Source organism: Oryctolagus cuniculus, chromosome 15 (genome assembly GCF_964237555.1).
Source record: "Oryctolagus cuniculus chromosome 15, mOryCun1.1, whole genome shotgun sequence".
Classification (NCBI taxonomy): domain Eukaryota; kingdom Metazoa; phylum Chordata; class Mammalia; order Lagomorpha; family Leporidae; genus Oryctolagus; species Oryctolagus cuniculus.
In genome coordinates this window covers 63,625,564-63,638,711 of record NC_091446.1, presented here as the reverse complement: position 1 = coordinate 63,638,711, position 13,148 = coordinate 63,625,564, and the positions used below count along the sequence as shown (strand labels likewise).

Sequence of the window (13,148 nt, the reverse complement as noted above, 5' to 3'; positions counted from 1 at the left end):
TGGCCTGAGTGCTTGGGCCCTGCACCTGCATGGGAGACTGGGAAGAAGCACCCAGCTCCTAGCTTTGGATCAGCGCAGCGCACCGGCCATAGCAACCATTAGGGGAGTGAACCAACAGAAGGAAGACCTTTCTCTCTGTTTCTCTATCACTGTCTATAACTCTCTCTCACTGTCTAGCCTGTCAAAAAATTAAAAAATAAAAAATAAAAAAATAAAAAATAAATATTAGAAGCCAGTATGTATATAGTTTGCACCCAGACATTGTTGGTTTTAAAATGAAATATATTTTACAGATATTTTAAATATCTATAATATAACAACCCATGTACTAGAAAATGAATCTAGATGGGGCCGATGTAGTGGCGCAGTGGGTTAACACCGTGGCCTGAAGCGCTGGCATCCCATAAGGGCACCGGTTCGAGTCCCGGCTGCTCCACTTCCGATCCAGCTCTCTGCTGTGGCCTGGGAAAGCAGTAGAAGATGACCCAAGTCCTTGGGCCCCTGCACCCACATGGGAGACCTGGAAGAAGCTCCTGGCTTCTGGCATCAGATGGGCACAGCTCCAGCTGTTGCAGCCAGTTGGGGAGTGAACCAGCAGATGGAAGACCTCTCTCTCCCTCTGCCTCTCCTCTCTCTATGTAACTCAGACTTTCAAATAAATATATCTTTAAAAAAAAAAATAGAAAGTGAATTTAGAAAAGTGTTGGGGATCAAAGACTTTTCTCTCTCCTCCCCTCCCTGTAATTCTTTCAAATAAAAAAAAATGGATCTAGATTAGATGAAGGGGGATTAGGAGCAAGATTTATTTAGGAGATTACAGGTATAGGTCCCAAGGAAGAGTCAGTAACCGGCACAGGCCAGCTAAGCTGCTTCTTTAGATGCGTATGGGAGTTCCGATGTGAGTTCCTGTTAGTCAACATGTTTAATCCGGCCTCATTCGGATGCAACTGGGAAGCAGTGGATTTAGGTATTTAGGTTCTTGCCATCCACATGGGGAGATCTTGATGAAGTTCTTGACTCTTGGCTTTGGCCTGGCCTACCCCCATTTGTTGCAGGCATTTGGGGAGTGAATCAGAGAATGGAAGATATCTCTCTGTTTTCCTTCTGTGTCACTTTTTAATTTGGCCTTGGAAGAAGTTTAAAGCCGAGAGGGGGAGGCAAACTTATGTATGAAAAGATATATGAACTGCCATAAGATGTGTTCCAAACACAGGATTTAAATTAGGAAGCAATGAACTATGCTTTGAGAAAAATGAAAGGGGGAGACATGAATACTTTGTGTAGTCTGAATGAATTAACAGTATAAAGGTCATGGAGCCAGAAAGCAATGCCCATTCTCCTTCAGTGTGCTGTGTGTAATAAAAGAACGTGGGGCTATTCTGTGACCTCAAGGTTGATGTCTAGAGGGAAAAAAATCCACATTATTTCCCCAAATGGAAGTACTTGAATTAATCCTTTTGGAGTACTCTTGACATTTCTGTCGTTTGATGAAAATCCTACACTATTCTGAGGCTTAAGATCAAACAAAAGCCTTTACTGACTGGCCCAGGCTCAACCCAGTTTTCTTTTGTCTTTAATTTTCTACCATTTATCCCATAATCTTTTATATTTCTTCAAGATACTCTTATAGAAATGTGTTCTTTCAGAAAATGTTTTATGTGTATCTTGCCTAATTAGAATGTAAAAGTGTTTTGACCTAAAAAAAAGTAACACAGTGCTGAATATGTATATAGAATGAGCTTAATCAATTCTGCTGAATTAGAATTTCCCAGTAATTCTCTTAGATGCTGAATTAGTCAGCTTTTGCTTTGGCAACAAACAACCCCAGAACTCGTCATGGCTATCATAACGTTGATTTCTACCAGCATTCTGCAGCTGTGCTCAGCTGGTTTAGCTGGACTTGACAGTGGTTTATTTCAGGCTCAGGTCTGTTCTTTATGGAACCCGAGTTGAAGGATCAGTGTTTCCTTGAGGCATGATCTTTTGGTGGCGTACAGGAGCACAAGGCGGCCAACAGTAACTCCTCTTAAAATCATTTGATGGTAATGAGGATCAGACATTGTGGCACACCAGTTAACTGCTGCGTAGAATGCCTGAATCCCAGATTGGGGTGCTGATTCAAGTTCTAGCTACTTCACTTCTGATTTAGCTTTCTCCATATACATCCTGGGGGGTAGCAGGTGATGACCCAAGTGCTTGGGTCGCTGTCACCCATGTGGGAGACCTCGAAAGTGTTCCAGTCTCCTGGCTTCAGTCTTGCCCAGCCCTGACTATTGGGAACATTTGCAGAGTAAACCAGTGAATCGAAGATCTGTGTGTGTGTGTGTGTGTGTGTGTGTATCTGTGTGTATGTCTCTCCTTTTCTCTCTGTGAATAAATACACTTAAAAAAAAAAAAAGGAGTTCATGGAATTGGCCTATATTTCATTGCTCAAGCAAGGCACATGGCAAGATACACAAAATTGAAAGACATGGAAAATAGTCTTTGCCTGTGGGATGGAGAATGGGAAAGTGAATGTTCATGGGGCAATAATATGAACTAATACAGGAGTCTCATATGAAATAAAATATTAAAGGAATTTTTTAGTGAAGTTTTAAGTATGACATGAGAGCATCTGTTTGGGAAGAAGACTTCTAAGGGTCTGGGTATGAGAAAGATTTAATGAGTACTTAAATTCTTTTCACAGAAGCAATGTCAGAGTTATCAGAGAGGAGGCAGCAGCATTTCCTAGTTAAAAACTTGGACTCTGGGATCCTAACTGCATGCTGTGGAGCAAGTCACACATCACAGCTGTAACATCAGAGTGCTAGTATCCATGTGCTTCTTTTCAGTTCTAAATCCATCTTTTATTCCCCTGATTGTGATTCTAAAAATTTCTCCCTTGCCAGTTATTGTTCAGCTTTGTCAGTAGAGGGACTAGAGGGACACTGGAGAAGGAAGGGCAGTTTCTACCTGATTCTAGTGTGTTCTTGTCTGCTGGCTCCCATGACATGCAGGGGCTACTGGGACACTTAGTGGTGCTCAACCCTGTGAGAGCTTTGACAGCAGCACTCCCACGTGCAGTTTTCCAGTGAATTATGGCATCTCCCCATTGTGGGTGGCTTTACCTAGCAATCTGAAGTCCACCTTCACGAGGTCTGGGTCTCAGCCCTTTGACAGGTTCGATCCTATCTTGGTAACTACGCGGCAGCCCAAAACTGGTGGCTGCTCCCTGTCTTTGCTGTCTCTCTATCCCCTGATTATCATGTGGTTTTTGTCTTCTAATTGTACTTTACGTACTAGGGTTATGAGTAGTAGTGATTTTTCTGCCGAGATTGTTTTCAGAATTAAATGGGACAATGCATGCCAAGTGTTTAGAATAACGTGTGCCATAGAATAAGCACTTCGTCAGCAAGTGATGTTGATACTGTCAGCATCATAATCATCATTGTCAGTCGCTACCAGTAGCCTTGAAGTGACATTCCTACTTTTTGTCCCCAGGATGTTTCGTCTTAATTCACTCTCTGCGTTGGCAGAACTGGCTGTGGGCTCTCGATGGTACCATGGAGCCTCCCAGCCTACTCAGGTCAGGAGAAGACTAATGATGGTGGCGTTCCTGGGAGCATCTGCAGTAACTGCAAGTACTGGGCTTTTGTGGAAGAGGTGAGAGTTCCCCAGCCTTCCTGTTCCCGCATGGACGTTCATTCTTCCAGCTGTCTGTATAATCAGGAAGGATTCATTTCAGGCTTAACTTTATATTCGAAATCATTTGGTGTTGATACTGTTTGTTCTATGAAATAAGATATTTTAGAGAAGTCAGCTTTTATGCCAAGACAAGAAATGGAAAACATTGTGGTTCAGGATATGTACATTTTTAATAATGTTCCAAAGATATCTGTAATAGCTTTAGAAAATGCTTTCTGAGACTTCAGAATTTCATGGCCATATGAAATTAACTAATGAATCTTAATACTTTTTTGTCACCTGATAATTTTCTTTTAGTTATTGAAACTTCCCTGAGGAAAGTGAGAATGCAATGAGCCATAGTTTTCTCTTTCTTAAAATACATATGTACTGTGTTTCTAACTCTACCATTCCCTATGGCTTGTTGTCGTTGTTTTGATTGGATTTTTAATTTTATCTGCTGAAAAGATAGAAAGAGTAAGAGAGAGAGCAAGCTTGAAAGAGCACTCCGATGCCCGGGTTCACTTCTCAAGTACTCCCAAAGGCCCGGGTTGGGCCCATAGCTTGAGCAGGTTCTCTCATGTGGGAGGCAGGCACTCAGCTAATGGAGCTCTCACCTGCTGCCTCAGAGGATCTGCATTGGCAGGAAGCTGGAATTGGGGGCTGGAGCTGGGAATCGAACCTGAGCACTCCAAATATAGGATGTAGACATTTTATCTGGTGTCTTAATAACTAGACCAAATGCCTGCCCCTCCCTATGTGTTTTATGGTTTATCTGGTTCACCCTCTCTTGCAGTTGTTTTTCATTATGTTTGGCTTCTTCAAAGAACTACATTTTTTAAAAATCAGTTTTGTTGAAGAATAATATAGCTAAAAATATACTCATTTTAAATATATAGATTGTTAACGAATCTGTGCATTATGTAAGTATCCCTAAATCAAGATATAGAACATTTCCATCCACCCATAAAGTCCCACCACTCCAGACAACTACTGATCTGATCCATATCACTGTAAGTCAGTTTTGAATTTCAAGAACTTAATGTAGATGTAATTTTGAATCTGAATTCTTTCACTCAGCCTAATGTTTTTGAGATTTAACCATTTGTAGCGGAAGTTCATGTCTTTTTAATAATTGAAAAATATTCCTTTGTATTAATATATCACAATTTGTTGATCTACTTTCTAGGTGAAGGACTTTTACACTCTGTTCAGTTTTTTGCTCTCATTATAAAATTGCTTTGAAATTCATGTAAAAGTCTTTATTTCTTTTGGTTTAATGCCTAAGTGGAATTACTAGGTCCTATGGCAAATATATGAACTTTACTCAGATCCACCAGTTTTCCAAAGAATTTATCCCATACAAATTCCTGCCAGCAATGCATGAGGATTTACCTTGAGTCTTTTAATTTAGCTTCTCTAGTCAGAGTGTTGTGGCATTTTACTGTGGTTTGAATTTCTGTTTCCCTGATTACTGATGAGGCTGAATATCTTTTTATGTGCTGGTTTTTTCTTTGTCCTCTTTTCAGAGGCATCTAGTTAGTTTGCCTATATAAATACTGAATTATTTGTCTTATTATTTAGCTCTAAGAATTCTTTATATATTTGTGTCTAAGATCTTAGTTAAATATATGTTTATTGTAATTGTTTTCTCCCATTAAATGGCTTGCCTCTTCATTTCATTCATGGTTTTTTGAAAGAGCAGAAATTTTAATTTTGATGAATTCTAGCTTATCAAATTTTCTTATATAGTTAGTGCTTTTTTTTCTAGCTAGGCAGTATTATTGTCCCCAGATGTGAAGATTTTCTCTTGTGTTTCATAGGTTTAGTTTTTATATTTAGATCAAGAACTGATTTTGAATTAATTTTTATGTTTAGTATGAGATTAGAGGTTCCTTTTTTTTTTCCTTCGTAAGATATCCAGTTATTCTATTAAAAAACCATCCTTTTACCACTGAATTATGTTGGTGTTCTTGTTGACAGTCAGTCATTAGTCTATGGCCATACCACCCTGAACGCACCCCATCTTGTCTCAATCATTAGCATAGGTATGGGCTTCTTTCTAGACTCCCTTCTGTTCCCCTAATCTGTCTTTGTTTGCATTAATGTGACAATCTTGATTATTGTTGTCTTTTCTTAAAAAAAAAAAAAAAAGATATATTTATTTCTTTGAAAGACAGTTACAGACATGCAGAGGCGGGGTGGGGTGGGGTGGTGGTCTTCCATATTATGGTTCAGTCCCCAAATGGCCACAATGGCTGGAGCTGGACTGATTCTGAAGCCAGGAGCCAGGAGCTTCTTCAGGGTCCCAAGGACTTGGGCCATCCATCTTCCATTGCTTTTCCAGGCCATAGCAGAGAACTGGATCAGAAATGGAGCAGTCAAAACTTAAACCAGCGCCCATATGGGATGCCGGGACTGCAGGTGGTGGCTTTACCTGCTATGCCACAAAGCCAGCCCCTATCGTTAAGTCTTAAAAACAAATATTTAAGGGGCCTGCGCTGTGGCACAGTGGGTTAAAGCCCTAGCCTGAAGCACCAGCATCCCATATAGGCACCAGTTCTAGTTCTGGCTGCTCCTCTTCCAATTCAGCTCTCTGCTATGACCTGGGAAAGCAGTAGAAGTTGGCCCAAGTCCTTAGGCCCCTGCACCCACATGGGAGACGGGCGAAACTCCTGGCTCCTGGTTTCGGATCGGATCAGCTCTGGCCGTTGCTGCCATCTGGGGAGTGAACCAGCAGATGGAAGACCTCTCTCTCTGTCTCTACCTCTTTCTGTAACTCTGTCTTTAAATAAATAAATCTTTTTTTAAAAACAAATATTTAAGTCCTGTAGTGTTTGAGTCCTTCTTCTTTTTCAGTCTGTTAGGTTTTTACATTTCCATATAAATTTCATAATCAACCTTTTAGTTCCTGAGAGGATCTGCTAGGACTTTGATTAGGACTTTGAATTTGCATTTTAAATCTATAGAACATGATGGGGAGAATCAACATCTTAGTATTAAGCCTTTTAATCTATGAACACTTTGTACCTCTTGGTTTATTTAAATGTTTTAAAATTTCTCTTAGTTTTTTGGGTTTGGGTGTATAAATCTTGTACATATGTTGTTAAATTTTGGATTTTTTAATAGTAATGTTATTGAGATATAATTCTCCTACCACAATTATTTTTAAAAGATTTATTTATTTATTTGAGAAGCAAACTTACAGGGAGAGAGGCAGATATATATATATAGAGAGAGAGATCATCCATCTGCTGGTTCATTCCCCAAATGGCTGCAACAGCCAGAGATGGGCCAGTCTGAAACCAGAAACTTCTTCTGGGTCTCCCATGCGGGTAGAGGTCCCCGAGGACTCGGGCCATCTTCCGCTACTTTCCCAGGTGCATTAGCAGGAAGCTGGATCAGAAGTGGAGAAGCCAGGACTTGCACCGGGGTCCATATGGGATGCCAGTGCTACAGGAGGCAGCTGTATCTGCTATACCTAGTGCCAATTCCAATTTATCAATTTTACATGTATGATAATTTAGTAGTTTTGGTATTTTCACAAGATTGTATAACTATCACTACCATTTAATTCAGAACATATTTATTGTCCTTTAAAGAAACCCTGGACAGGGTGGGAGGAGGCCAGCACTGTGGCATAATGTGCTAAGCCTCTGCCTGTGGTGCCGACATCCCATAGGGACATCGGTTCGTGTTCCAGGAGCTTCTCTTCTGATCCAGCTCTCTGCTGTGGCCTGGGAAAGCAGTGGAAGATGGCCCAAGTCCTCGGGCACCTCCACCCACATGGGAAACCCAGAAGAAGCTCCTAGCTCTTGGCTTCGGATCAGCCCAGCTCCAGCTGTTGCAGCCATTTGAGGATTGAACTAGTAGATGGAAGATCTTTCTCTCTGTCTCTCCCTCTGTCTGTAACTCTACCTCTCAAACAAATAAATAAAATCTTTTTAAAAAAAATTTTCCCCAGAAACCTTTTATTTAAGGTTTACAAACTTCATGCATTTCATAAATACAACTTTAGGAACATAGTGATAGTGATTCTTCCCACCATATCCACCCTCCCACCCCCATTCCCACCCTTCTTCTTCCTCCCTCTCCTCTTCCCATTCTTATTTTTCACTAAGATCTATTTTCAATTAACTTTATACACAGAAGATTAACTCTATACTAAGTAAAGAGTGCAAAAAAATAGTATTAAAAAAAAAACCTGTTCCTCAATAGTTATTTGATTTCTCTTTTGATTTCTTCTGTGACCCACTGTTCATTCAGGAGCACATTCTTCAGTCTCCACGTGTTTGCATATGTTCTAGAGATTCTTGATTTGTTGATTTCCAGCTTAATTCCATTGTGGTCAGAGAAGATGCATGGTATGCATTTGATTTTTTTGAATTTGCTGAGACTAGCTTTATGGCCAAGCATGTGATCTATCCTAGAGAAAGTTCTATGCACTGGTGAGAAGAATATATATTCTGCAACTGTAGGATGAAAAGTTCTGTAGATATCCATTAGGTCTATAGTATCTATTAACTGTTGTTTCCTTGCTGATTTTCTGTCTGGTTGATATGCCCATTGCTGAAAGTGGGGTATTGAAGTTCTCCATTACTATTGTGTTGGAGTCTATGCCTCCCTTTAGATCCATTAACGTTTCTTTTAAATAGCTAGGTGTCCTCTAACTAGGTCCATATATATTTAGTGTAGTCACATCTTCCTGTTGAACTGACCCTAATCATTGCATAGTGCCCTTTTTTGTCTTAAAACTTTTAACACTTTTTGTGAAAAGTCTATTTTGTCCGATATTAGGATGGCTACACCAGCTCTTTTTTGGTTTCTGTTAGGATGGAATATCTTTTTCCATCCTTTCACTTTCAGTCTGCATGTATCTTGTTGGTGAGATGTGTTTCTTGTAGGCAGCGAATAGGTGGAATTTTTTTTTTTTTTTTTTGACAGGCAGAGTGGACAGTGAGAGAGAGAGACAGGGAGAAAGGTCTTCCTTTGCCATTGGTTCACCCTCCAATGGCCGCCGCGGCTGGCGCGCTGCGGCCGGCGCACCGCGCTGATCCGATGGCAGGAGCCAGGAGCCAGGTGCTTTTCCTGGTCTCCCATGGGGTGCAGGGCCCAAGCACCTGGGCCATCCTCCACTGCACTCCCTGGCCACAGCAGAGAGCCGGCCTGGAAGAGGGGCAACCGGGACAGAATCCGGCGCCCTGACCAGGACTAGAACCCGGTGTGCCGGCACCGCTAGGCGGAGGATTAGCCTAGTGAGCCGCGGCGCCTGCCTGGATTTTGTTTTTTAATCCATTCAGCCAGTCTGAATCTTTTAACTGGAGAGTTGAGGTCATCTGCAGTCAAAGTGACTATTGATAAGTAATGACTTGGCCCTGCCACATCTCCATAAATATTTCTGATGTTTGCTTTGGAATTCCTTTGTACTTTTACTGGGGAGTTCTCTGCCTTCACCTTCTTTCATAGTCCTGATCATACTGCTTGAGCACTAGTCATATCATTAATTCACATTGAACTACACATTAAAGACAGGGATCCTACATGGGGAGTAAGTGCACAGTGACTCCTGTTGTTGACTTAACAAATTGACACTCTTGTTTAAGGCGTCAGCAATCTCCCCAGGCTCTAGTCATGAGTTGCCAAGGCCATGAAAGCCCTCTGAGCTCACCGAATTTGATGTTCATAATGATGTTTTGATGATTAAATGAGTTACTGTTTCTTCACTGCTTAGAATAGTACCTGGCACCTTTATTTTTTGGTAGACAGTGCGTAGCAGGTAGTCAGCCACCATGCATGTCATTATTGGGTATATATGCAGATAAGTGATGCTGAGGAAAAGAGAGCATTGGCAGAAAAGACTGACTTTCTGAAAAAGTTGAGACCACTATATAGAAGACCTTGTGTACTGATAAGGAGGTCAGTGGTGACCAAAGAGGTTTTGAAGCAAGAGATAAAAATAGATATTGAAGAGATTAATATAACAATGACAATGGGAACAACTCAAGTAGGGAAAAGCTACTGAGAGGCACTAATACAACTATGAGATAATGATATGTGAACAGAATCCTTAGAAAGTCTTAGGTGGTCTTGGAAAATACTTGTGGTAGAGCTGACAAGAAGATGTGTATACACACACACACACACACACACAGAGAATTCATATTTTTGTTGGTACAGCATTTGTAATTTGTAAATCTAAAACATCCAGAAACAAAAAACATATATGTTAACAGGATATCCTCAATATTAGGATTTTTATAAAACATATGTTTTTGTTACAGATTCTGATTTTATTAATTTTCAAAATCATAAATATATGGAGTACCAGGATTTTAGTGCTGTAAGATTGCTCATCTTATGCCTGCCTCTCCTGCTTTCCCCCTCCCTTCCTCATAATTGCTGTAAAACAGGAATGGCAAACATTTCTATAAAGGACCAGAAAGCAAATACTTTATACTTTGTAGATAATAAACTTTATGTCACTACTTCTGTTGTGGTGCAGAAGCAGCCAGAGATAACACATACGTGAAAGAGAATAGCTATATTCCAGTAAAACTTTATGAACACTGAAATTTGAATTTCATATAATTTTTCATGTATCACCAAATATTATTCTCTTGCTTCTTTTCAACCATTTAATAATGTAGAAACCACTCAGCTTGAGGATATACCAGAATGGGTAGGAAGGGCTGGCTCTGTGGTGTAGAGGGTAATGCTGCCGCCTGCAGTGCAGGCATCTCACATGGGCACCAGTTTAAGTCCTAGCTTCTCCACTTCCATTCCAACTCTGCTATGGCCTGGGAAGGCAGTGGAAGATGGCCCAAGTCCTTGGGCCCCTGCACCCACGTGGGAGACCCGCAAGAATCTCCAGACTCCTGGCTTTGGATTGACCCAGCTCCGGCCGTTGTGGCCATCTGGGAAGTGAACCAGCGGATAGAAGACTTTCTCTCTCTTTCCCTCTCCTCTCTCTCTCTCTCTCTCTTTCTTTCAATGCTTCTCTGTAATGCTGCCTTTCAAATAAATAAATCTTTAAAAAAAATAAAGTGTGCTGGCCGGCTCTGTGGCTCACTAGGCTAATCCTCCGCTTGTGGCGCTGGCACACCAGGTTCTAGTCCCAGTTGAGGTGCCAGATTCTGTCCCGGTTGCTCCTCTTCTAGTCCAGCTCTCTGCTGTGGCCCGGGAAGGTAGTGGAGGATGGCCCAGGTCCTTGGGCCCTGCACCCACATAGGAGACCAGGAGGAAACACTTGGCTCCTGGCTTCGGATTGGCGCAGCACACCGGCCGTAGCAGCCATCTGGGGGGTGAACCAACAGAAGGAAGACCTTTCTGTCTGTCTCTCTCACTGTCTAACTCTGCCTGTCAAAAATAAATAAATAAATAAAGTGTGCTTAGACAATATTTAAAAAAAAATAAATGGTAAGAGACTGAATTTGAGCTGTAGAACCATAGTTAACTAACTCCTAACTAACTCCATAGTCAACTAACAGCTTAGTTAACTAAGCTCTAAAGCTTACAGCATACATCTTGAATTTGTCATAACTACCTTCAAATAATACTGCATCACTTCTCATAAGTGTAAGAACTTTACAGGGCAGGAGTTTAGCCTTGTGGTTAATACTCCACTTAAGGCACCCTTGTGCCATGTCACAGTACGTGGATTTGATACCCGACTGCAGTTCCTGACTTCAGCTTCCTGCTAATGCAGACCCTTGGAGCAGTGGTAATGACTCAAGTAATTGGGATCCTACCACCCATGTCAGGAAGAGACTTGCATTGAGTTTCCAACTCTAGATTTCAGCTCCTGCCCAGTCTTGGCTGTTGCAGGCACTTGGTGAATGAGCCAATAGATAGGAGCTCTTTCTGTCTCTCTATCTTTCAAACAAATAAATGCAAAACAAAAACAACTTTGCAACATTGTTTTTTTATTTTCTTTCTGCTATTGCCTTTATATATTTTATATCTACATATGCTATAAACCTCACACATCATTATTACTCATACACCACTCACACATTGTTATTACTTTTGTATCTCTGCTTTATCAGTAGTGGAGAATGTCTAGCCTGCAGGCCATGTAAAGCCAACAAAATCACCTGGTCTGGCCCTGCTAAGGCAACCACAAGGCAGGATTCGAAATTCAATAAATCTGTAGCAGGCTAATTTTTAAGTTGATAATTTTGTATGGCCTGTGAATGATGTTATAAATATCCAAATTGTCTTTGTCAGAATGTTTCCCCACCTCTGCTAAATAGTCCGATATATATTTTTAATGAATTATTTTCATTTTTATTTGAAAGAAAGTTGGACATACAATTGCCATCCACTAGTCCATCTAGTATCCTTCTTTAGCCTGGTATGGGAACATTTCCTTTGATATTTCTAAAAGTGTTTGTCTGCTGGCAGTAGATTCTATCAGCTTTTGTTTGGAAATATCTTCATTTTTGCCTTCACTGTTGAAGGAGATTTTCGAGAGATGTTGAATTCTAGGTTGACCTTGTTTTCTTTTTTATGAAACACCTTAAAGATACCGTATCTTTAAGTGTGTTCAAGGTCACCGTTTTTTTTTTTCCTGCAGTATTTTAATGTGTTGAGTTTTTTTCTTTTAGCAGTTAATTTATTAGAGAATCTGCTTGATCTTCCAAAGCTTGTTCAATTAAACTTTTTTTTTTAAAGAATGGTCTAGAGCACCATTTTCTTTGTGCTCATTTAGCCCAGTAACATGACATAACACTTTTGGGGGTGTGTACTTGTCAGAACTAGAACGTTTTCTGCTTGTGAACTCTGGAAATTATTTGACCCACTGCTCGCTCTCTGATCACTTTTCTGGGTGGTTTAACCTAAGAATGTGCTGCTCAGTGTGCTTAGTGTGCACTCAGTTCTCCAGGGCACTTCGTGTAGGTTTTTGGAGCTCTTTTTCTGTGTGATTTCTTCCTCTTGGGTCCTCTGCCTCATCGATTCCAGTGCTTCTCCGAACTTTGCTCAATTTAGTGAGGTCGCTGTGTTTGGCTTGGATCCTACATGTGGACTGGAAAACATCTGCAGACAAATTCAGGGCATGTATAGAACTCACTTTTCTCAGCGTTTCTGACTGATGTGCAGTGTCTCAAAGCATTTGTTTCATATATTTTCTTCAATTTTCTCTATTTTAGCTCCAATGGAAACTCAAATCTAGTACAGTTACTCCATTGTGGTTGGGAACAGAAGTTCTTTTTTTATACATCATTGTGCTTTATTAGTTGTGTAATATTTATTTTATTCATTACAGTAATGGGAAAAAAATGATTCTTATAAGCATGAATTGCCCAAGGTGGAGTCACAGGGGTAACCAGAGTGAGGCCAGTCTACTATACGAGAGCAATCAGAGGGTCATGGACAATAGCCCCTAGGTTTTTGTGCATAGATTTTGAATGCTGGTTAATTAAGTGAACTGATTGAAAGAAATATAGTTAGGAGAGTTTCTGTCATACCAAATTATTTTTTAATAG

General features: G+C 40.6%; 1 protein-coding gene across 6 annotated transcripts in view; it reads left to right on the top strand.

The window, feature by feature from the left end:
• The window catches only part of MICU1 (mitochondrial calcium uptake 1), a 229,765-nt gene that overhangs the window by 45,143 nt on the left and 171,474 nt on the right, over positions 1 to 13,148 (top strand). For 4 of the 6 annotated variants that reach the window (XM_002718431.5, XM_051823786.2, XM_070057805.1 and 1 more), the window contains exon 2: positions 3,481 to 3,642. The exons of the other annotated variants lie outside the window; for them this stretch is intronic. In XM_002718431.5, coding sequence (XP_002718477.1) covers positions 3,482 to 3,642 — 161 coding nt within the window. In that variant the 5' untranslated portion in view covers position 3,481. The remainder of the gene's footprint in view (positions 1 to 3,480; positions 3,643 to 13,148) is intronic. 6 annotated transcript variants of the gene reach the window in all.